This window comes from Ovis aries, chromosome 14 (assembly GCF_016772045.2).
Source record: "Ovis aries strain OAR_USU_Benz2616 breed Rambouillet chromosome 14, ARS-UI_Ramb_v3.0, whole genome shotgun sequence".
Taxonomy (NCBI): domain Eukaryota; kingdom Metazoa; phylum Chordata; class Mammalia; order Artiodactyla; family Bovidae; genus Ovis; species Ovis aries.
In genome coordinates this window covers 61,126,279-61,149,794 of record NC_056067.1, presented here as the reverse complement: position 1 = coordinate 61,149,794, position 23,516 = coordinate 61,126,279, and the positions used below count along the sequence as shown (strand labels likewise).

The 23,516-nt window shown below is 41.9% G+C and overlaps 1 protein-coding gene and 1 pseudogene across 4 annotated transcripts; both read right to left on the bottom strand.

The window, feature by feature from the left end:
- Positions 1-1,447: 1,447 nt before the first annotated feature.
- LOC106990746 (large ribosomal subunit protein uL30-like) lies at positions 1,448-7,086 on the bottom strand (annotated as a pseudogene).
- On the bottom strand, positions 5,804-23,315 carry LOC114118047 (zinc finger protein 345-like). 4 transcript variants are annotated; one of them, XM_060399093.1, is made up of 5 exons: positions 22,960-23,315; positions 22,588-22,803; positions 14,412-14,538; positions 13,823-13,915; positions 5,804-9,151 (listed from the first exon to the last, which is right to left on the bottom strand). In XM_060399093.1, exons 2-5 carry the CDS (start codon positions 22,600-22,602, stop codon positions 7,089-7,091), a joined length of 2,298 nt encoding a protein of 765 aa, XP_060255076.1. In that variant the 5' UTR covers positions 22,603-22,803; positions 22,960-23,315; the 3' UTR covers positions 5,804-7,088. The 4 variants fall into 4 exon arrangements, with proteins under 4 accessions (XP_060255076.1, XP_042087142.1, XP_060255074.1 ...); XM_042231208.2 differs by having other exon boundaries at positions 22,588-22,672; XM_060399091.1 differs by having other exon boundaries at positions 22,588-23,315.
- Between the last annotated feature and the right edge of the window lie 201 nt (positions 23,316-23,516).

Sequence of the window (23,516 nt, the reverse complement as noted above, 5' to 3'; positions counted from 1 at the left end):
ACACCAAAGAATTTATGGTTTTGAACTGTGGTGTTGGAGAAGACTTTTGGAAGTCCCTTGGACTCGAAGGAAATCCAATCAGTCCATCTTAAAGGAAATAAGTTCTTAATATTCATTGGAAGGACTGATGCTGAAACTAAAACTCCAATACTTTGGCCAGCTGATGCGAAGAGCTGACTCATTTGAAAAGACCCTGATGCTGGGAAAGATTGAAAATGAGAGGAGAAGGGGATGACAGAGGATGAGATGTTTGGATGACATTACCGACTCAATGAACATGAGTTTGAGTAAACTCCGGGAATTGGTGATGGACAAGGAGGCCTGCTGTGCTGCGGTCCATGGCATTGCAAATAGTCAGACAGGACTGTGTGACTGAACTGAACTGAACCAGACCCACTCCCATAATATAAATTCTAAGATATCAGAATTAGTCAGAAGGTTTTCAGGAAGGAGAAAGCGTCCTCAAGCAGGATACATTGTTGTTATAGAATCCCTAGTACAGAGTTTAAACTAAGTTGTTTTTTATTTAATCATCAGTTCTGGACTTAAAGAAAAAGTTATGTATCTAAGACACATAAAGACATCTAAAAAAGTCATTTTATGTGTCTGAGATCAAGGAATTAGGGGGAAAAAAGGTATTTGTCCTTTCCTCTTCCTTGAGAATTCCAGACCCCTATCTCCTCTTCGAGAGTCCCAGGCACCCCCACTCCTCAGGCACCCTGGACTTCTTATCAACATGCCTAGGAATTGACTCTCACAGAAAGAGGCAGAGTACATCAAGGAAGAAAAAGCTTACCAGCATAATGAATTATCCTGAAGCCTTTCTTTCTAAAGTCATACATACCCATTTCCCCTAGTTAAAGGAGAGATTTCAAACTATTTTGGGAATCAGAAAATTTCAGAAACATTCTAGAAATGATGGAACTAAAACCCAGTGGATAGATAAGGGCTTCTGGAAGGAAGCTGTCCTCACCCAAGCCAGCCAGGTTCCTATAGTTCTGTAACAACATGTCCCTGTACAATACCCGTTGAAAATTTTCTGAAAAACTCTGAACCACTGAGTTGAGTCACTGGCTTCCCATCTGGCTCATTGGTATAGAATCTGCCTGCCAATGCTGGAGATGCAGCTGCAGTCTCAGGGTGGAGAGAATCCCCGGGATGAGAAATGGCAACCCACTGCAGAATTCTTGCCTGGAAAATCCCGTGGACAGAAGAGAGTTGTTCTATGTATAGTGGCAGTTTTGCACTCTGTTTCGAATATCTAAATTGCACCCAGGTGCTAAGTCATCACTACATTTCCCAACGTCCCTAAAATCCCAACAGCAAACCACATTCCACTGGGAGTGAGGATATAAGTGACTCCCCATGCTGATCTCTCACAAAAGAAATTTTTTCCAATTGGTTTCAATTGTTTATTAACTGACCAGATTACAAAAATAACCCTGGTAGATACCTTAGTTCATCCTTCTAATAAGCCTTTTGATCTGGTCTTCCCTGTTGCCAGCATCTCCACCTTGTACAAAATGGGTGGTCTTTTTGTTCATTCCACCTCGTGGAGAAGACAATTTAAAGGGCCACAGAAAGTTGTTTGCTTCTTTGAAACATTTTCCAATGGTATATATCTCATGAATCAGATCCTCCATGCAGATGATTCCATATTTCCCAAGAGATCGAGCAGTCAATGCATTGTCTGTCAGGGCAATTCTCTTTTTGTTGATTTTGCCATAACCATGCTTGTAGATCAATTCATTTACAGACTTCAGATTTGGGTACCTCCATGCAATGGGGCTCCACAATTCTCAGCATGTTAACTGATGCCTAGTTGAGCTTCACAGAGATGCCACTGAAGATCTGCCGGAGGCGAAGGAGCTATAGCACCTTTCGAACATTTGGGCTCACGCTGTTGATACCTCTGATATTGATGACTGCAGGGAGCCAGCGTGAGGGACTCTGCCCATGGCAAAGGTCATGAGGAAGGAGGCTTTAGCATACGCAAAGGTAGGATCGAGCCTCAGGAAACCCCCTGTTCCCGAGCATCTACCCCCAAAATCAGAGTCTACCCACTTTCCTGTTTCATGCTCTCACCTACACCTCCGACTTTATGGGGGGCTGTTCCCCATCAGTTCTCTCGGAGGAGTAAACTTGCAGCTCCAGTCAATAAAAATTCCTGGGCATGACAAGGGTGTCTCAGGTCAAACCTCTCTGCTGGAAGACTAGCTTGTGTGACAGGGTTATCCACACTCCTGCCACTATGCACATGATTGTTTACTACCTCTCAACCATAAACAGCACAGAGAGTTTGGAGTATTTTGAAAATCTTAATTAGCACAGGGCTTTTTTCATTGTTGAGTCAATGATCGCCGTCAGGCCTCCATATCCTTAGGCACCTGGGAATATATTAATGTATTTGGAATATAGAAAAGGAAATATAGTAGCTTTTGATGTTAGCAATACTAGACTTTTTGAGTTAATGAATTTTCTCTTTTGTTATAGATCACTGTACTTTGTTATAAATCCCTGTGTCCTTGCTATGTAAAAATGTAACTTTATCACTATCTTAAGACTAAATAGATTTTAAGGGGAACATTGGTGAAGGGTTTTCATTTGTTGGGCTGATGTTTGCTGCTAAATCTCCATATTCCCTGCCCTTATAATGAATATAACTAGCATATAGGAGAAATAAGTATTAACCTTTAAGATTAATCATGTTGAACCTTAGGCTAAGTAAATTCCTTTCTTAATTGTAACCCACTACACCCTCACCCTATAGGAATGCAATTTTATCTGGTACCTTCAGAGGGTGGTGCCTGGTTTAAGAAAAATCACCCCTGGAAAATAAGTTTTTGGTTGACTGACTGTTATCAGAAAGAAAGAATCATAAAATGTCAGCAGGCCTCATGGCCAGAAAATGAGGTAAAACCCCTAAGACCTTTTTTGTATACATTTATATGAAGCTCCTGATTTTGATAAAGGTCAGGACTGCTGACCCCAGTGTGACTTTAAAATTTCCATTTGTCTCTATGTGTAACAAAGGCTATATAAGCAAACCTAAAAAATAAAGAAATCGGATCAGTTTCTGGAAAGACTGATTCCCCCGTGTCGTTCTTTCTTTCCCCTTCTGGCTGAATTCCCATCTGGAGCGTGGATGCTATCCCACGAACACCAAGTTACTCAGCCTCTTTTTCTCCACTAATTTTCCTACTACACTATTTCTTTCTAATCTCCCTCTATATCTTTAATTAAGCAATTAATTCCTAGGACACTGACTCCGTCCCCACTTCAAATTACCCTGCATCCACCGGGGCTGGACCCTGGCAGATGACAAACGGCAATTTGGGTTCCGCGGGTACATAGAAGTTGCTGGCTTTTCATGCCATCCTAGCCATTCAAATTTTAATTCTGTACATCTGCCTGTATTCCTTGTGGTGATGCTTAGCCTTTTCATAGATAAGCTTCCTCCTTGCCTTTCAAAGCATCTTTTGGGCAAACTTCTTTCTCAGATGCTTGATTTTACGCACTGCGAAATTCTTTCCCTTTTTCTTAAGGGTTTCTGGCACAGCAGGAAGCTTCTTTTTCTGCTGCACTCTCCATGGTTCCAGCCAGGAAAGACAAAAATAATATTTTCAACAGTTGCAAGTCGCTGATCCGTGTTGAGAATTCATCATGCTCCATAGAAAGCGTGGATGCAGACAACGGAGAAAAGACTCTGAGACACAAGGAAGTAGTCTAAAGGGCAGGTCTTCACTATTATAAGTAGAAATGGGAAAAAATAAGATGATAACAAATACCCAGGAAGAAAAATTAGGAGCGGAGAGCTAAAGGCTTGCATATTCTCATTTGGGCATTTCAGGAGAAAAAACAGACACAGCCCGAGACCCAGGATAGGACATTTACCTGAGAAGCTGCCATTTCCTCCTCTTCTTCCTCCTGCTCTGTCTTCTCTGGGGATGTTACACTGCAAACGCACTTCTGAGTTTTGAGAAAATACTTTGGAGGGCATCAACACAGCTCTTTAACCTGCAACCACCGCTCCTACAGACAGAAGGACCTTGAAAAGCTGAAAAGACCGACCTCTCCTGTCCTCTGTCTCAGGAGAGATTCAGGAACAATCAATTCCTACCTGGAGACCAGCCTGTGAACTAATTTCTTGATTGTTCTCTCCCCACAGAGAGCTCCTAACACTCTACTCACACAGACGATGTGAGCTGACTGACTTCCCCTGTCCAAATCCAGCTAGACCAACCCTGCTGCCTCTCCTCAGACTGACTCCGGGGCTCAGCTCTCACAAATGGACCAGGAGCCATGTCCTTAACCCAGGCCTCTGCTTAGAATCTCTTGGAGCACTTCCTACACACCATACTGATGCTCCCACAGAGGCAACACTGAACTGTTGAGAGGGCATCAGTGAGGTCATTTCCTGACATTGGTCATGTGATCCTGATGGGAAACCAGAAGGAAACTACTTGGCTAAAGATTCTTTCTGAACCACTTCAATGAATACAAATCCCTCGCGGTCAGGTCCCCACTCTAAGATGTTGTGAATCTGCAGGTTTACAGTGTGGTTGTGAAAGGAGTCATCAGCAAATCCCCCTTTTTTTCTGATGTTTCTTCCCCTAAATCAATGTTCAGGAGTCCTGAGCTCAAAGCCTCACACTCACCACACCTAAGACCTCTATGCAGGGAAGGATTTGGGGCAGGAATTTCTGAGAGGTCTAAGCTAGGATCAGGCAGAGAAAACAGGAGTTCTTGCAGTTCAGCTTTTATAAGTTACCCTGAGTGAAGTGCCTCGGGCTCCCTAGGGTGACTGTGGATTAATCCATTCAAACCAGTCAAAGATTCTGGTGAGCACTGTGAGGGTGTTGAAAGGTTGCTGCTCAACCAAAAAAGACCCCTGGATTCTTGGCCTCCTGAGGAGAATAATTCAATCTGGAGCCAGAGATGAGGTTTGATCACTAGAGCTTTTGCGTAATAAAGTTTTATTAAAGTATAAAAGAGAGAGAGAAAGCTTCTGACACAGATATTAGAAGGGGAGAGAGTGCCCCCTCACTAGTGTTAGCAAAGGAGTTATATACTTTTAATTAATTATTACACTGAATCAAAAGAATGTCTAGAGGTTGTAAAGACCTCACTCGACCCACTCCCATAATTTACATTTTAAGACAACAGGACTAGCCAGGTTTTTTTCCAGACTGTCCTCAAGCAGGATAATTTCTTACATAATCCTAAGGAATACACAGGGGGAAAAAAAAAAAGTTTGTTCTTTCTTCCTCCTTGAGAATTCCAGACCCCTCTCTCCTTTGGGACCCCCAGAGTTATCAACCTGCCTGGAAATTGACTCTCTCAGTGTGACTGAACAGGGGCCTGTTCAGTAGACCCTGGGGTTCAGCAAGACTGCTGGTCTCAGGAAGGTGGTCATCTAGTGGAGGTGCTCACAGGACTGGCTGGTGTGAGCTCAAGGACCTGAAGGCTGCCTGCTCCCGAGACAGATGCTGAGGCAGCCACAGCATGGAGGAGTTCAGGGAAACTGTCAACAATACTCTGTATAATATTTCTTACTAGAATCATCCCAGTGTCCAAGTAGTTACTAAATGGGAGAGGAGATAAAACATAGAAATGAGGGAATATATATATATAAAGTTACGAGAAATTTAAAGCTAGTGAGTAAACTAACTTCCACATAGGCCATCTCTCTGTGCTACCAAATAGTTCACTGTGGTCTCTTCAAAACAACCTTAACTAAGGTGGGCGAGGTTGCTGTTGGTGGTGGGTTAACATTTTCACTCGTTACAATCAACCGAAACACTAAAAGCCATTCACTTTTATTAATAACCATGTATTGATTTCACACATAGTTGAAATAAAACCCTTTACAATCCATGGTATTATCCATGATTAAATATACATCAAAAGTACAGAGAAAGATATTCATTTTTTGATATAATGATGTGAGATTTGTGACTTTTACGGCTTACCAAACAAAACCTAGGAAGCACTTAGCAAGCATGATATACACTAATTCCATGACTTTTCCAGGAAGGGTTCCTAATACGTTTCTAGGTTGCTGCTAAGTCGCTTCAGTCGTGTCCGACTCTGTGTGACCGCATAGACAGCAGCCCACCAGGCTCCCCCGTCCCTGGGATTCTCCAGGCAAGAACAGTGGAGTGGGTTGCCATTTCCTTCTCCAATGCACGGAAGTGAAAAGTGAAAGTGAAGTCGCTCAGCCGTGTCTGACTCTTCGCCACCCCATGGACTACAGCCTACCAGGCTCCTCCATCCATGGGATTCTCCAGGCAAGAGCACTGGAGTGGGGTGCCATTGCCTTCTCCAGCGTTTCTTGGTTACCACTGTCTTTATTTCAACATTGTCAAGTAATAATCATGACTGTGTTGATATTATAAAGATGCATCAATATTGCAGTGAACTGTCATTGTGTTCTTACAAATCAAGGATATTTCTATTGAAACCTTACAACCAACGTCTGTCTTACTTTCTTTAACACATGGAAAGATTAAATGATCACTTACATCATGGCAACCTCCAGGATATTTCACAGCAATGCCAAACATCTCCACTTAGATGTTTATTGTACATTTTACACTACAGTATCCTTCATCTTCTAACGGAGGATAGAAATGGTTGCAACACAATGTAAAAAGGCTAATCTTTAATAAACCGTAAAACTTCCATGTTTGCAAACACACTAGAAAGAAGGCACAGTATGGATTATTTGAGTGATGAATTACATTTACTTCCAATAATTTCAAATCACGTCATTATTAACAAGCATACATACATTGCTAAGAATTGTAACTTTCTAACCATCAACCCTCATCTCATGATTCATGCTAATATGTCCATTTTCTATGTGTTTTATCTATGGAGTATTCCCTACAGTCATTCTCCTTTAGAGAAACTTCTGAAAACAAGATTGATGAAATGCCTTCTAGTATGTAATCTCTGATATTTATTTTGATTAAATACTTGATTAGATACATATTGGTTACAGCATTTCCATTGTTTTTTGGTATAAGCTCTTGTGATTTCTGATCCATGTTTAGGGCAAACCTCTTCCATCACTTGTTCCATTACTAGAGTTTCTGTCCAGTGTGTGTTCTCAGATGTTTAGTGAGATAAGCACTCCGACCAAAGGCTTTGCCACATTCAGTACATTCATAAGGTCTCTCTCCAGTATGTATTCGCCGATGTTGAGTAAGACATGAGTTCTGATAAAAGGCTTTGCCACATTCAGTACATTTATATGGTCTCTCTCCAGTATGCGTGCGCCGATGATAATTAAGATGAGAACACTTCATAAAGGCCTTGCCACACTCTGCACATTTATAACGTCTATCCCCGGTATGAATTCGGTGATGTTGAGTAAGGGTCGAACTCCTAATAAAGGCTTTGCCGCATTCTTTACATTTGTATGGTTTTTCCCCAGTATGGATTCGATGATGTCGAGTAAGAGCTGCACAACGATGAAAGGCTTTGTTACATTCTTTACATATATAAGGCTTCTCTCCAGTATGGATTCGCTGATGATGGGTTAGATATGAGGAACTGATAAAGGCTTCGCTACATTCTGTACATTTATAAGGTTTCTCTCCTGTATGAATTCGCCGATGTTGAGTAAGATATGAGTTGTAAGTAAAGGCTTTGCCACATATTGTACATTTGTAAGGTTTCTCTCCGGTGTGAATTCGCTGATGTCGACGAAGAAATGAGGAACAACGAAAGGCTTTGTTACATTCTTTACATATGTAAGGTTTCTCTCCAGTATGAATTCGCTGATGTTCAATAAGTTCTGAGTTGTAAGTAAAGGCTTTGCTACATTCTGTACATTTATAAGGTTTCTCTCCAGCATGAATTCGCTGATGTCGAGTAAGAAAAAAGGAACAACGAAAGGCTTTGTTACATTCTTTACATATATAAGGTTTCTCTCCAGTATGAATTCGCTGATGTTCAATAAGTTCTGAGTTGTAAGTAAAGGCTTTGCTACATTCTGTACATTTATAAGGTTTCTCTCCAGCATGAATTCGCTGATGTCGAGTAAGAAGTGAGTGAGAGTTAAATGCTTTGCTACATTCTGTACACTTGAAAGATTCCCTTCCTGTATGAATTTTCCTATGTCTACTTAGACTGGATGACTTACTAAATACTTTCTCACGTATCTTACACTTGTTTTCTTTCTGTGGATTCTGAACAGTGTCCTGTTGAGTAAGGTCTGAACAGTGATTAGAAACCTTACTATATTCACTACAAGTCCTCTCTCCAGTACAAGTACTCTTATCTAGAGAAAAACCTGACATTTGATCAAAGGTATTTCTACATTTATTGCTTTTAGAATCCTTGTTTGAAGATTTGGGTCCCTGATGTTTCATAAGGTTTGAGTCTCCTTCAACTGTATACCTAGTTTCATTTCCTGAATATCTTCTCAGTCCACCATAAATATTCTTGTCATTATTGGAGCTGGAGCTCTTACTTAAGGTCAGACTCATTTTATTATATATGGAAAGTTGTTGTGTATTAACCATATCACGATATGTATTGAACAATGAAGATTGGATTGCATCTCTTCCATTATCATCAACATTATACATCTTGGAATGGAGAGAAAATATCTCTTGGGGAAAGAATAATGACACCCTGCTCACGGATCCCTCAAATTGATTAGATTGTGAGTTTTCACACTCATTGTTAAATTGTAGGTGTTCAGACACGCTTGAATGTATGTTCAGTCGAAGCCTTTGTTCAGAATGAGTATTTGCAGTAGAGACTAGATTATCTTCCAGATTTTCCACGTTTTCTTTTAGAGAACACGTATGTTTCAAAAAAGGATGGAAATCTTTTCTTAAACACTTACACTTCTCGGCAGATGTTGAAGACTGAAGTTGGTGTTTTTCCCAATTTGACTCACGCTGCTCATTTCTTTTGCCAGTAATGTTAGCATTATGTGTCACTGTCTCCATTTCTTTATGCCCATAGAAACATCCTCTCTGTTTTTCATTTACCCTCGTATATTCCCGATCTTTCATTAAATTTAAGTTTCTGAGGTGAAATATTTGATATATTCCTAGGTTTCCTTTTGGGAATACTTCTTCTAACGCTGGATTCTTTGGCATCAAATTCTGGGTGTCTTGTGGAGACACAGCTGAAAGATACCAAAAAACAAGTAATTTTACCTGCTATTCTCAGTGAATATCTTTAAAGATTTAGAGAAAATGATGACCACAGCTAGTTTAAAAATAAAATAGAGATGGAAGGATCAAGATGCCAGAGGCTTAGGCAGATGTGGAGATCATAACTCTCTCCACAAATGAATGAGAAATGGAACAATTCTCACAGAGCCCAGCTAACACTAGCAGAGGCCCTTGGAAATCTGAAAGGACATGAAAGATTCCTGCTCTGCAGGGTAGGACAAAAGAAAGAAGAAGGAAAAAGAAGAGGAGAGAAAGTGGGTTGGGGCCTGCAACCCTGTGGGGAGATGAAAGTGAGGAGAGGTCTCCATATCCGAGGAAGCCCCTCACTGGGGGAGCTCAGTTTGGACAGAAGGAGAGCCTCATTCTCTGTGGGAAGAGAACATGGCAACCAGGGTGTGGTAGCAGGACAGAGTGAGACCTGCACACAGGGTACTGACCTCAGCCCTGCCCACCCAGCCTTAGAGGCATGTCCAGCAATGCAGACAAGAGCTGGGTGCTGAAAGGTGGAGTTTGGAGAGCATACCGAGGCAGAGGACTACAGTTGGCTGTGAGGAAACATCCTGAAGGGATTGGAGTGAGGCAGGAGCTCTGCAAATGGGATGTTTGTGGTGAAGCCTGAACCACCATAGAGCAGAGCACCACTGGTGAGTGATGCCCCCAAAAGAAGCCCATTGCATCTCTTGTCCCTTGAGCCCACCCCTGCTAGCCAAGGACTACGAAGAACTCTACCCACGTAGGTCTTTTGAGCCCCCAGCCACGGCCTCCCCCATCGACATCTTCCACAATCAGAACAATCCTGTGCTCTGGGGCAGCCTCAGGGGAAGACAGCTGTGAGTTGACCATATGCACAGATGGAGCAGAAAGCACAGGTGAAACCCAGGGATAAAGAAGAAAAGCTGAAACCTCTCCTTGTAGCAACACAAGCCACGGCCTTACACCCATGACCATCTTTGTAACCTCAGCCCCTACAGAGCATCTGAATCAACGACCAGGGCTCTCTCATTCATGGCGGTATAGCTTTAGTAGCTGTAGACTTTGTGGGCTCCTACTCAAGGGGGCGGGCCAGGACAGAGCCTGAGCTGTCCCGTTGCACAATGGGTCCAGCTCCACGCTCAGTGCAATCCCAGGACCTGACTTCACTGAATCTATGCTGGTGACCTTGTGAAAACAACAGCTGAGAGTCACCAGGGGCATGAGCCATCACTCCCACGGTTAAGGAGAGCCAAGAGTAGTGCCAACACTACATATTGTGAGAACTTGCAGAACACATGAGAGGGGACACCAGAGCACACCCTGAGGTGAACATCCCCAGAGGAGTAATACTCAGTGACTTCTCTCCCAGTGGGTGTGCTCCAATCCCACCTGCCTAGCACCACAGATCAGAATCACAGTGAAGACTCAGATCTGGGGGCTCTATTCCACCATGCAGGGAGCAGGCCCCACCAGAGAGAGGGCAGTAACAACCACAGAACAAGGGGGAAACACAGCCCTGAATATCCAGGGCAGGCTCTCTTCACAGTTAACAGCAATCAGAGCTCAGATCAAGAGAGGATAAGGGCACAACCTCTGGACCAACCTCACCCACCAAGGTGCAGATACCAGAAGGAAGAGTAACTAGGTTGCTGCACTCTTCAAAACAGAGACCACACACAGAACGCTGGACAAAATGAGATGGCAAAGAAATAGGTTATAGGGGAAGAAACAAGACAGAAACCTCCAAGGACCAGTGAATTAAGAGGTTATAGGCAATCTAATGATTACTTCTTGCTTTTAGTCATCTGAAGTGGAGACACCAAACACTTTCACAAATCCTATATGCCTAGTAATTCTTAAATCCACTTCTTGCCACATGTTTCTGAGAATGGTCTATTAGACGTTTCAATCTAAGAATCATAAATGATAGTGACAGAGAACTAGTCAGAAACTAGGGGAAGTTGAATACAGATATGATATACTTAATAAAGTACTAGTTTTAAGAAATTAAATAAGAAGAGAGACTTTCAAACTATGATTCAAAGAGGAAACTCTACTCATTGTTCTGTGGAGACCTAAATGGGAAGGAAATCAATAGAACGATAAAGACTAGAGATCCCTTTAAGAAAATTAGAGGTACCAGGAATATTTCATGCAAAGATGGCAACAATAAAGGGCAGAAATGGGATGGATCTAAAAGAAGCAGAAGATATTAAGAGAAGTTGGAAAAATACATTGAAGAACTATACAAAAAAGATCTTAATGACCGAGATAACCACGATGATGTGATCACTCACCTAGTAACAGACATCCTGGCACCCAAAGTCAAGTCGGCCTTAGAAGGCATGACTACCAACAAAGCTAGTGCAGGTGATAGAACTCCAGCTGAGCTATTTCAAGTCCTAAAAGATGATAATGCTAAAGTTCTGCACTTGATAAGCCAGCAAATTTGGAAAAGTCAGCAGTGGCCTCAGGAAGGGAAAAGGTCAGTTTTCATTCCAATCCCAAAGAACACTCAAACTACTACACAATTTCCCTCATTTTAAACAATAGCAAAGGCTCAAAATTCTCCAAGTGAGGCTGTAACAGTACGTGAACCAAGAGCTTCCAGATCTTCAAGCTGGATTTAGAATGGCAGAGGAACCAGAAAGCAAATTGCCAACATCCCTTGGATCATATAAAAAGCAAGAGCATTCTGGAGAAACGACATCTGCTTTATTGACTACACCACAGCCTTTGACTGTGTGGACAACAAGAAACTGTGGAAAATTCTTAAAGAGATGGGAACACCAGACTACCTTACCTGCCTCCTGAGAAATCTGTATGCATGTCAACAAGCAACAGTGAGAACTGGACATGTGACAATGGACTGATTCCAAATTGTGAACGGAGTATGTCAAGGCTGTATACTGTCACCCTGCTTATTTAACTTATATGCACAGTACATCATGTGACATACCGGGTTGGATGAAGGACAAGCTGGAATCATGATTTCAGGGAGAAATATCCATAATCTCACATATGCAGATGACACCACCCTTATAACAGAAAGGGAAGAGGAACTGAGGAGAGTCTTGATCAAACTGGAAGAAGAGGCTGAAAAAGCTGGCTTCCAACTCAGCCTTCAAAAAGCAAAGATCATGGCACCGGTTAGATTGTTTCATGGCAAACAGTGGGAGAAAGAGTGGAAACAGTGAGAGACTATTTTGGGGGGTTTCAAAATCACTGCAGATGGTGACTACCGCCATGAAAGTAAAAGAGGCTTGCTCCTGGGAAGAAAAGCTATGACCAACCTAGGCAGCATATTAAAAACCAGAAACATTACTTTGCTGACAAAGGTCCATCTAGACAAAGCTATGGTTTTTCCAGTACTCATGTATGGATGTGAGAGTTGGACCACGAAGAAAGCTGAGTGCTGAAGAATTGATGCTTTTGAACTGCGGTGCTGGAGAAGACTCTTGAGAGTCTCTTGGACTGCAAGAAGATCACACCACTCCATCCTAAAGGAAATCAGTCCTCAATATTCATTGGAAAGACATGAGGAAGTTGAAGTTCCAATACTTTGACCACCTGATGTGAAGAACTAAGAAAGACCCTAAGACCCTAAGACCCACTGAGAAAGACCCTAATCCTGGGAAAGACTGAAGATGAGAGAAGCGGATGACAGAGGATGGGATGGTTGTATGGCATCACTGACTCGATGGACATGAGTTTGAGCAGGCTGGGAGTTGGTGATGGACAGGGAAGCCTGGCCTGGATTGCAGACTCAGACTCGACTGAGCGACTGAACTGAACTGACTGATATGCATAACTGATTCTCTTTGCTGTATAGGAGTACAAAATTGGAAAACAGCTATATTCCAACTAGAACTTTTAATAAAGATTTCTTTATATAATCTAAAAATTGCCATAGTCTGAATAAACCATTAATAATGTAGTGCAAAATGTGCTAAGATTTTATGTCAATTTATTTTAAAATTCTATGAGATAACAGAACACAATAAAGTATTTTAGCATGTTAGGATTGGGGTAAATACACTAAAGATATTTAATATGAGATCATATAAGGAAAAGCGAAACTTTCAAGTCAACCTGAGATGTGCATTGTTTCATTTTCACCAGGTTTTGCTTTCTGCAGTGAAAAATTACTTGAATTTGAAATTTATTTAGAAGGTCCTATGTGGCACTCCCAGTGGGTAGGAAATTATAAATCAGAGAACAAAAACCCGTCCCGAGTATTCCAAGCAGTTTGGCAATTTGTCTACCACTCCACTCACACATTTCTGTCTAGACGTAGAAGGAAACTTTAAAAGGACTGTCATACAGTTACTCAGAAATGGGCCGAGTTTTCCTAGGGCCCCCAAGAAATCAAAGAGCAACGAATGAATGGAGTTTGTCACAAGCCAAGAGGAGACTTTCAGGTCACACTGTGATGGAAAAAAGTAATCACTGGAGATAAATTCATGAATGATTTCAGAGAGACCATGGGGCAGGTGATACATTTCTATGACAGTAGCAGACACAAACGCAGGTTGTCAAAAACTATTTCCATTGAAGCAAATCTTCCAAAACCTGGTGAGGAAGCCTGAGTTCCTTGCTGTTCCTTTGACCTCTCATCTGAGTCATCATCTCCAACCATTCATACCTACCTGGGTAAATGGCTGTTGTCTCCATTCTCCTTATATTCCTGGGATCCTTCAATTGCTCCAGAAAGGTGACCAGGTCCAGCATAGAGACAAGCCCTGTTCATCAGAGAAGGAAATATTTGTGTTGTTAGAGATTCATCAGTATCGAATCCAATATGTATTCAGGTGAGACAAGAATGCATTTTCTACTAGAAAATGATTTCCTCAAAACACTTTATTCAAAGCCACTATACAATACTAACAAACACCTAACAATCAGATCCTGAGATTCTGGTCAAGTAGTACTAAGGCAAAATTAAGTAGTGTCAATGTGAAATTAAGAGAGGGTGCAACTATTTAATACCACAGAACTTACACAATTACCACTAACCTAGAATGAAGGAGGCAGAGTACATCAAGGAAGAAAAACACCACCAGCATAACGATTCATCATGGAGCCTTTCTTTCTAAACTCAGAAATAACCCATTATCCCCTAGAGAGCAGAGATCTGAAACCACTGTGGGAAGCAGAAAATTTCAGAAGACATTCTTGACATGACGGAACAAAAAACCAGTGGGTAGATAAGGGATTCTGGAAGGCAGTTATCCTCACCCAAGGAGGCCAGGTTCCCGTAATTCTCTAACATCACGTCCCTGTACAATTCCCGCTGACCGAGGTCCAGGCATTCCCACTCCTCTTGAGTGAAGTCTATGGCCACATCCTGGAATGTCAGCTGTCCCTGAAATACAAAGTACAGATGCCATGTGGCCATGGGAAGACTTTCTAACGTGACCCAAGATGAAAACGGCAAGTTCAGAGACCTCATCGTGAGTTGGTGGCTTGGCTGGTATTATAAAATATATTTTTTTACACAGTAATCCTTGCTATCCAATTTCTAATGTGAACAAAGGAGGATGAGTTACGATCCACAAGCCTTTAGAGAAATTATTCTCATCTGAAAGAGCAATTATAAAATAATCAGGGCAACATTACCATATTTATTCTGTGATTCAGGAGCAGACCATGGCCATGTTTTAAGGATATCAGGATGGCAAAAGTCTAACCATGAGGCGTTACTTTTGTAGAAGAAGAATGAGCTTCATCTACATGTACCCTAACCTTAAGTAATGCTTATTTACTTCACCAAAGTAACAAAAGATTTTAAAAATGAATATAAATCACTTAAAGGCAAAGAAATTCATAATCTCTTATTGAAAGCTGCATTCTAAGAAAACTTTGTTCTATTAACGTAGAGATTAGACTAAATTCCAGTCTGGTACTAGCTTACCAGATAGCAAACCAAGGTTGTTTCTTGGTTAACCTTAGAAAAATCTTTTCATAAATCATGAAGTACCAGTAGTCTTACAAAGGCATCAGAGTGAAACCATAGAAGGCATGTTTAAATCTGATTAAACTGCAATTGACAGTGTAGCCTGGTCACTGCTGTGACTTGTAACACTTTAACAGGATAAGTAGAATATTATAGTTGACCACGTTTTATTAGGGCACATCAGATCTATATGAACTCCACATAATTTTAGGATATCTGTATTGGTAACACCCACCACACAGCATAATCTGAGAAGATCTATCACCCCCTCAACAGTACTTCCCATGTAATTTAACATGTCCAGTGAACCCAGGTCGTTTAATAGCTCCCTGGGAGTTCTCAGGGGCCCTTTGACGCATTCCAAAGGCAGCTAGAAGTCAAGTCATTTAGGAAGTTTTGTGGACAAATATCAAAAGGGGTTTTAACACTCAGTCAGATAAAATCATATAGATCACTGGGAAACAAAGTATTTACTTAGCCAAAGTAACAAAGAAGATTTCAAAGGCAAACATAGAACAGATCACTTCAGAGGTAAAGAAACTTAAAATCCATTATCAAAGGCAGCTCAACATCTCAAGAAAACTCATATTTATGCACAAAACTCTTCCCTTGGCATCCACTTTCCATAAAACTTTATCACTTTCTGTATCCATTACTTTGTTCTCCCATCTTGAAAATTCCTCCTGCAAGTCAGACCTACTTCCTCTTTCTTTCATAAAATGTAGTTTCATTCCTCATACCTTCTTTACTGAAAATACACATGCTACTTTCCTTAAGCAAGTAAGAACTTAAGCATTCTGTAGATTGGTGAACATAATATCAGTAATAATAAACAACAACAACAAAAATCTAGAGAATATCTCAGGATGGCATCAAGCATTATTCATGAATAGTCCAAAATCTCTAATTTCTCTGTAAGAGGAAGTTAGTCCTCAGTAATGAATGTTTCAGAATCTTATTTTATTTGGAAATGACCTAGGTATTCAATAAACTTCTATCACTTAGTTTAGAACAGCCCTAGAAATTCAGGTTACCACAATCTATAGAGAATGTTTTAGACTGACATTTCTAAAGTATAATTATTCTTAATAGTTTTATCTAAAAGCTCTTTTCTCTTTTACATTTTCTTTGAAGTTTTTTTTTTTTTTCTTTCCTAGAGGTACTATCCTGGTTGACAAACAGAACAGATGTAAAAATATAACAACATTTAACTTATAATAAACCTAGGGACAATGAAAATACTGTGCTTAATGACTCAAAGACACATCTACATTAGATTAGCAAACAAACATTAATATTAGATATTTAATATTGAATATTCCCCAGTTCACGTGAATGTGAAATTCATTTAGGTTAATTTCTCTTGGAGTTAGAATTGTCTGATTTGTAAGTGCTTACTTTCCTTTCAGTTCAGTTCAGTCGCTCAGCTGTGTCCGACTCTTTGCGACCCCAAGAATTGCAGCACGCTAGGCCTCCGTGTCAATCACCAACTCCCAAAGTTCACTCAAACTCACGTCCATTGAGTCCGTGATGCCATCCAGCCATCTCATCCTCTGTCGTCCCCTTCTCCTCCTGCCCCTAATCCCTCCCAGCATCAGGGTCTTTTCAATGAGTCAACTCTTCACATGAGCTGGCCCAAGTATTGGAGTTTCAGCTTTAGCATCAGTCCTTCCAATGAACCCCGGGACTGATTTCCTTTAGAATGGACTGGTTGGATCTCCTTGCAGTCAAAGGGACTCTCAAGAGTCTTCTCCAACACCACAGTTCAAAAGCATCAATTCTTCGGCACTCAGCTTTCTTCACCGTCCAACTCTCACATCCATATATGACCACTGGAAAAACCATAGCCTTGACTAGACGGACCTTTTTTGGCAAAATAGCGTCTCTGCTTTTCAATATGCTATCTAAGTTGGTCATAACTTTTCTTCCAAGGAGTGTCTTTTAATTTCATGGCTGCACTCACCATCTGCAGTGATCTTGGAGCACAAAAAATAAAGTCTGACATTGTTTCCACTGTTTCTCCATCTATTTCCCATAAAGTGATGGGACCAGATGCCATGTTCTTCGTTTTCTGACTGTTGGGCTTTAAGCCAACTTTCTCACTAAATTAGAACTCATTTATAACTTCAGCAATATTATTTAAAAAAAAAAAAAAGCGCACAGAGACATACATAAATCCAGACAGACAGACAGACAGAGATCTCATAGTTTCCTGCCTGAGACCTAAAATATCCTTTTGACCCTTGTATTTTGTTTGTTTGGCTTGAAGTTCTGTTTTTGCCCAAGGCTGAGTCAGGTCTCAGGCAAAATGGGCAGTGTATTTCAAGGACATGGAAAGGGTTAACTTCAAGCTTTTCCCTAGGCAGGCCTTTTAACAAGCTAGTTGGTTTTAAATGCACATGCAAAAAGAAAGGGTTTTGCAGTTTCAAAGGGAAAGAAAATTTCATTTTAGCCAATTTTCTCCAGAGTCTAAATAATATCAGGGCCATCCTGTGTCAAAAAGTTATCTTACCTTTCTGTAATCTTAGTTTTATAGCTAAAATATAGACCAAATAATGCTCAAATTGACTCTCATATCAGGGGCATTTCAGCTCTTAAAAATTTTGGACTGTCCCTCTGGTGGGAAGTGAGGTCTTTGTCCCATCAGAAGAATCTGAAGGGTTAAGGGAATTTGCAGGACTGGGGTAAGCTTGGTCATTCCCAGCCCTGAAAAACAGGAGTACTCAGAAGGGAATTCTTTAGGGTGTTCCAGAGGGGTGAAGCTTGGTTCCTTCTCCACTTGAGAGATAAGCTTCCTTAGAAGGGGATTCTTTATAATCTTAGGACATTTTTTGATCCTTCAGGCTTCTGAATATAGAAGACAGACCTGGACCAAAGGGAACCTCAGAATCCTTTCCTAGAGATCATGTGGATATGAAAGGTTGAGGAGGGGCCATCTAGGAAATCTGATGGAGAGAGACAGAGAGGGACAGGAGACAGGGAGGCAACAGAACGTAAGGAAATTCTGAGTCCTTTCCCTTCTTTTGGAAAAACTTACTGTGCCATTCAGAGGCCATTTTTAGGGATTCCCTGTTTGTATTGGAGCCAGGCCTTCTGGAGGGTCAAAAGTATCCAGTTTCTGAGAATGTAGCCAAGGGTTGAGTATGAGAAAGCTTCCTGGGATGTAACAGAACCCACTCTTAGCCTACCTACCATAGAATGGGAGTACTGAGAGTCACTGGCTGACAGAAAGGCGTCCCTTTTCTCCCAGTGATCTATCCGTGCGACTATTGCACAAAATGGCCGAGCGTCCCAACAGTTGCGTCCGACAGTTAGAGGAGATCACTGAGAACCGTGCAGCTAAGCCACCACGTGACACGAGCAGAGAAAGACAGATTCCCGGGGGCAACCAGGTGACTCATCATTTGGTGATTCCCTGAAACGTGGAAGGCACTCTTGGGATGGCTCAGAGGCAACACCCAGGCTCCTGTAAATCAGTCTGGACCCACAGGGAAAGAAGTGAAAGTGACAGGGAAGAAGGCTGAGGAATCTGCCTTACAATATATACGGGAGGCGGTGGCCCGGGGAAAATGGTTTCTGTTTTGCTTCAACCAGTATGTGCCTGACATGGTGGACGGAATTTGTCTTGTTGGGGGGGGAATGCCCTTATGGCCTGATCTGTTCTGCGTGCCCCCTATCCTCACATGGGAGTTTTTCTGTGGCAGGCACCCTAATGGCTTTTATGTGTCTGACCTGTGCCCACACAATACTGGTTGGTACAGTCCTCAGTTGGAAAAAAGACAAAGGAGAGACCCTCACCCATTCAAGCGGCAGCTACTCTGGGTGCAGTGAGCAGTGGGGCGTTTGGAATACACCAGAGTAGGTAACCCTGGCCAGCGTTCCTCAATTGCCACCAGAGCAGTTGCCTTTTGGCAGAGGGTCCCTATGAGAAATGAGAAGCGAGGAGGTGGGGAAGAGACTCCAAGTCCCTGAACAAGCCACCAAAAATGTCATGGTCTGGGTGCGGGTTGGAAAAGAATTTCCAGACAGGAGACAATACGGGTCTGGTTTTTCAGCTTCTGCATTCTAAAACCCTCCTTGGTTTTATCTGCTCTTCACTCTTTAGGTAACCACAACCTTGGCATAAAGAATCATTTTAACTATTTAGTATATACTCTATATCTTTGATTGTTTTTATCAGAGTCTTGAAAAGTGCAAGAGAAATAACTAAAAATCCGTAATGTTGCTCTTGTACCTTTTGGCACTTATTTTAACATTAAATGGCAGAGCTTAAACTTTACTTCATTTTATGTACTTTAGACTTTAACTAATAAAACACAGACAGATTCAGAGAGACAATTCTAAGAAAAGTTGATAGAAGTTTCTGTAACTGTAAGGAATACTAAAGACAGGAAAAGTTTTAGTCACTCAGTCCTGTCCCATTCTTTGTGACTCCATGCACTCTAATTTGCCAGATTTCTCTGTCCAAGAAATTCCCAAGCAGGAATACTGGAATGGGGAGTCACTCCCTTCCCCAGAAGTTCTTCAAAAAAACAAAGCAAAAAGAAAAGAAGAAAAAAAAATTGATCAAGTCATGTTAATATTTTTGCATACGGTTCAGTTCAGTTGCTCACTCGTATCTGAATCTTCATGATCCCATGGCCCACAGCACACCAGGCCTCCCTGTCCATCACCAACTCCCAGAGCCTACTCAAACTCTTCTCCACTGAGTGCAGACATACACTCAAATGGGGCTATATGCTCATTAAGAGGAAGAGAGAAAAATGCTCATCTCACTAAACTCAGGTAATTTTGAATGGATTAAATTGTACATTATGTTAGAGGATGATATTCTTTATTTGCACTGAGCTGTATTTTAAATTTTAATACAGTTGAGCATAGATTAGGACTAATAAGATTCTTGTAAACATTTTGGAAAATACAAAACTGTGATGAGACTCTGTGATATGAGCATGGAGTGTACTGGAAAAGATCAGACCTGGGCTTGGGATGAAAACCACCACTGCCAAAACCCAGCATCTCTGCTAAACACATGTGAGTGTTCATTTTCCAAAGCAGAAAGGACGTAAGAAGACATGAAGTTACTCCTTTAATTGTGATAGTTTAGGCACATCTGTCTCTTTTCTTTGCAAGACACCTGTTCAAGTCAAATGGAAAAAAACAAATTCACAGCATGGGAATCTCACAGAAACACCTAAACATGTCAACATGAGTCATGGGATAAGAAGAACGTGGAGGAATGCATTATCACTGCATGGGTATTTGGGCACTATTATGGAAAAGATGATCTGAATCGATCATTAAAAAATGTTAGTTTGGGGACTTGGTGATGATCCAATGACTAAGACCCTGAGCTCCCAATGTATGGAGCTCTGGTTCTTTCCCTGATCAGGAAACTAGATCCCACATGCTGTAGCTAAGAGTTTACATGTCACAACCAAAGAAGCTGAAAATCACAAGGATGAATGAAGATCTTACCTGCCACAAGAAGACCCAGTGCAGCCAAATAAATAAATATTTAAAAAATGTGTTGTAGGTAAATTTCACTTCATACATGCCTTCCCTGATCCGCAGCCTAATGCTGCGGTCCTTTAATGGACCGGAACCTGGTGGTCCAGAGTCCATGATAAGAAAGTCCAAGAGAGAAGGAGGCTGATATTCCCCGGTTTACACTGAGAACCAATAAAGCACTTGACACAGGGCTTGTACCACTCACGAGGGCACAGGGCATCCTATCGAAGAGGTCTTGAAAGCCTGGGCGAGAAAGTGAGCTCGCCAGGTCTCCATGCGCCAGAGAATTAGCCTGAAGGAAAGAGATGGAGAGACAGAGAAAAAGAAAGAAAGTCACAGGGACTCAAGCTCTGATGGAATAAGGGTGCTTTAATGATCTTTGTGTGAACATACATAGGCTGTTAAGGAATTTCTTTGACAATGGTAAAGATCTGAAAACCAAACGTATAGCAACCATTACCAAGGAAACACGGAATGAACAATGGTCATAAGGTCAGAAGACAACCCACATCTCAAGAGGGAGGGTCGTGACTAGGCAGATTTACCGAAGGGAAAGAGTTTACTGAAGGAAATCCATACATGCAATTCATCTCATTATCTCAGTCCTGGGAGCAGGACTGAACTGGTGTTAGACTATAATATGACTTTTACACAGCAATATTTTCTATCATAATCCTAACCAAAAAAAAAGATGAGAAATGACCCACACACCATTTCAGAAACTATTCTGATCTGGAAATGATAAAATAATCAGAACAACATGGGCATATTTATTTTTGAGTGCTGTATTTGTATGACACAGGATGAAGTGTCTATCAAGGAAACAGGCAATATTTTTAAAAAGCATACTCTGGCCCAAGAGTTCTTGAGTGGGAGAAATGTACCATTTATTTTAGCAAGCTTAATTTTTTTTTTCAGAGTATTGTTAACAAGCTTCTTTTAACTAGTGATGTTCAAAATTCTGCTCCATGAATGACTTTTTTTAATAGTTACGAAATACAATAGTAAGTAAGCAACTAAGCTAGTGTGCTACAATTACTAAAGCCCACCTGCTCCAGAGCCTACCAGTTATTAATACAACGACTGAACCGGTGCCTTAGAGCCAGAGCTCCACAACACGATCTCCTAATCACAACAGAGAAAGCCCAAGTGCATCAGCAAAAGCCCAGTATAGCCAAAAAATAAAAAAATACTAAAACTAAAAAAAAAAAAAAAAAAAAAAAAGATTTGGCAGGCTTTGGTCCCCAGGTCGTGGAAGTGTGTTAACTACTCTTGGAATTTATTTTTTTTTCCTCTTGGAATTTCCTTAGGGAGTGAAGTGGCTTTATTACTCTCCGTGGGCTCTGATAATTTATGCTAACAACATGACCTATGGTCGACCCCTAGTTTAATAATGGGATAACTCAGGTTGTGAGGCTGACCATTTCGCAAAGACCAAGGAAGTGACTAGAAGTTTGGGGCTTTGAGCCACGTGGGCTTATTCGCTTCCCTGGTGGCTCAGTGTATAAAGCATCTGCCTGCAATGCAAGAGGCCCTGGGTTCGATCCCTGGGTTGGGAAGATAACTTGGAGAAGGATATGGCAACCCACTCCAGTATTCTTGACTGGAGAATCCAATGGACAGACGAGCCTGGCGGGCTACAGTCCACGGGGTCGCAAAGAGTCGGACACAATGGAGCGACTTCACTTTTCTAAGGAGGGGAGAATGCTGGAGATGTTATCAATCCCGCCTATGTAGCTAAACCCCAATAAAAACTCAAGACTTAAAAGCTTGAGTGAGCTTCTTTGGCTGGCAATACTGTTTTCTGCACACTGATGTGCCAGGTCCCTTGGGATGATGACTATTGGTCAGTTCAAACAAACCCGTTCAGAAGTTAAGAAGCTTATCAAGTCCAAAGAAACAGCATTTCAGGAAAGGCAGACAGAACAAAAGGACTATGCCTCTTACCTCGGCATGAGTCATTTCTGACTCCTCGCTTTCCTCTTCCTTTGGGCTTCCTTCTCACGTTAAGATTAGTCTTGGTAAGTGACCCCTGATGTTGAAAATAGACTGTTCAATACTTAGAAAAACACACCGAGATCACTATAACACAGCCAACACACAGAGGGAGGATCTCAACAGGTACAAAACACAATCCTCCACGGCCAAGACACAGCAGGGATTCTGGAACACAGAATCGAACGAGGTGTTTTTAGTTTTATTCTTTTCTTCAGAACTCGCGGCCCTTCCAGTGAAAACCACACGTTCTCGGCTGACCCTCCCCTTCAAACCTTAGGCAAGACCCTGACCAAACTCCATACAGAATAGAGCCTCCTTCACCTCTTCGTGGATCAGGGACCTAGCGGTTGGGCAATGCAGTAATTGAAACAGCGGTCTCTACAAGTTAGAAGGTAGAACTGCCAGAGAAGGACACGGACTCTAGAACGATATCAACAGGAAGCGGACGTGGGCCCAGGGACCCGGCAGCTATAAAGACTTCAGAACTTCTCACGGCGATGCGCGGACACACTGGGGACGAGAAAATGGGAACGGTAGTTTGAACGTCCACAGAGACCCCCAAAACTCACGTGTGAAGCACAACAGGCTGTGGACTAGGAATCGGGTTTTAAACAAAGAAACAAACTCACCAGAACCCTCTCGCTCATTTAAACTCAATTCGCCGTCTGCAGGACTGCGCACGCGGGCGGAAGATCCGGTACAGGGGAAGGTGAATGCGCTACGGCGCGGCCAACGAGAGGCGACGAAAGGGGAGAGGGTGGGACGAGGCCGGAAACGCAGGTGCTTATGGGCGGGGCCAGTGGGGGGCGGGGGGAGCCTTCAATTCCTTTCAGTTCAGTGGCTCAGTCGTGTCCGACACTTTGCGACCCCATGAATCG

Excerpts from the sequence above, each read along its gene's own strand:
- LOC114118047 (XM_060399090.1), bottom strand. Across the intron at positions 13,916-14,411 it reads CGGGAACCTGGCCTCCTTGG|GGCTTGTCTCTATGCTGGAC; the intron begins GTGAGGATAACT and ends TCTGATGAACAG. Across the intron at positions 9,152-13,822 it reads GACAACAGCCATTTACCCAG|CTGTGTCTCCACAAGACACC; the intron begins GTAGGTATGAAT and ends GGTATCTTTCAG.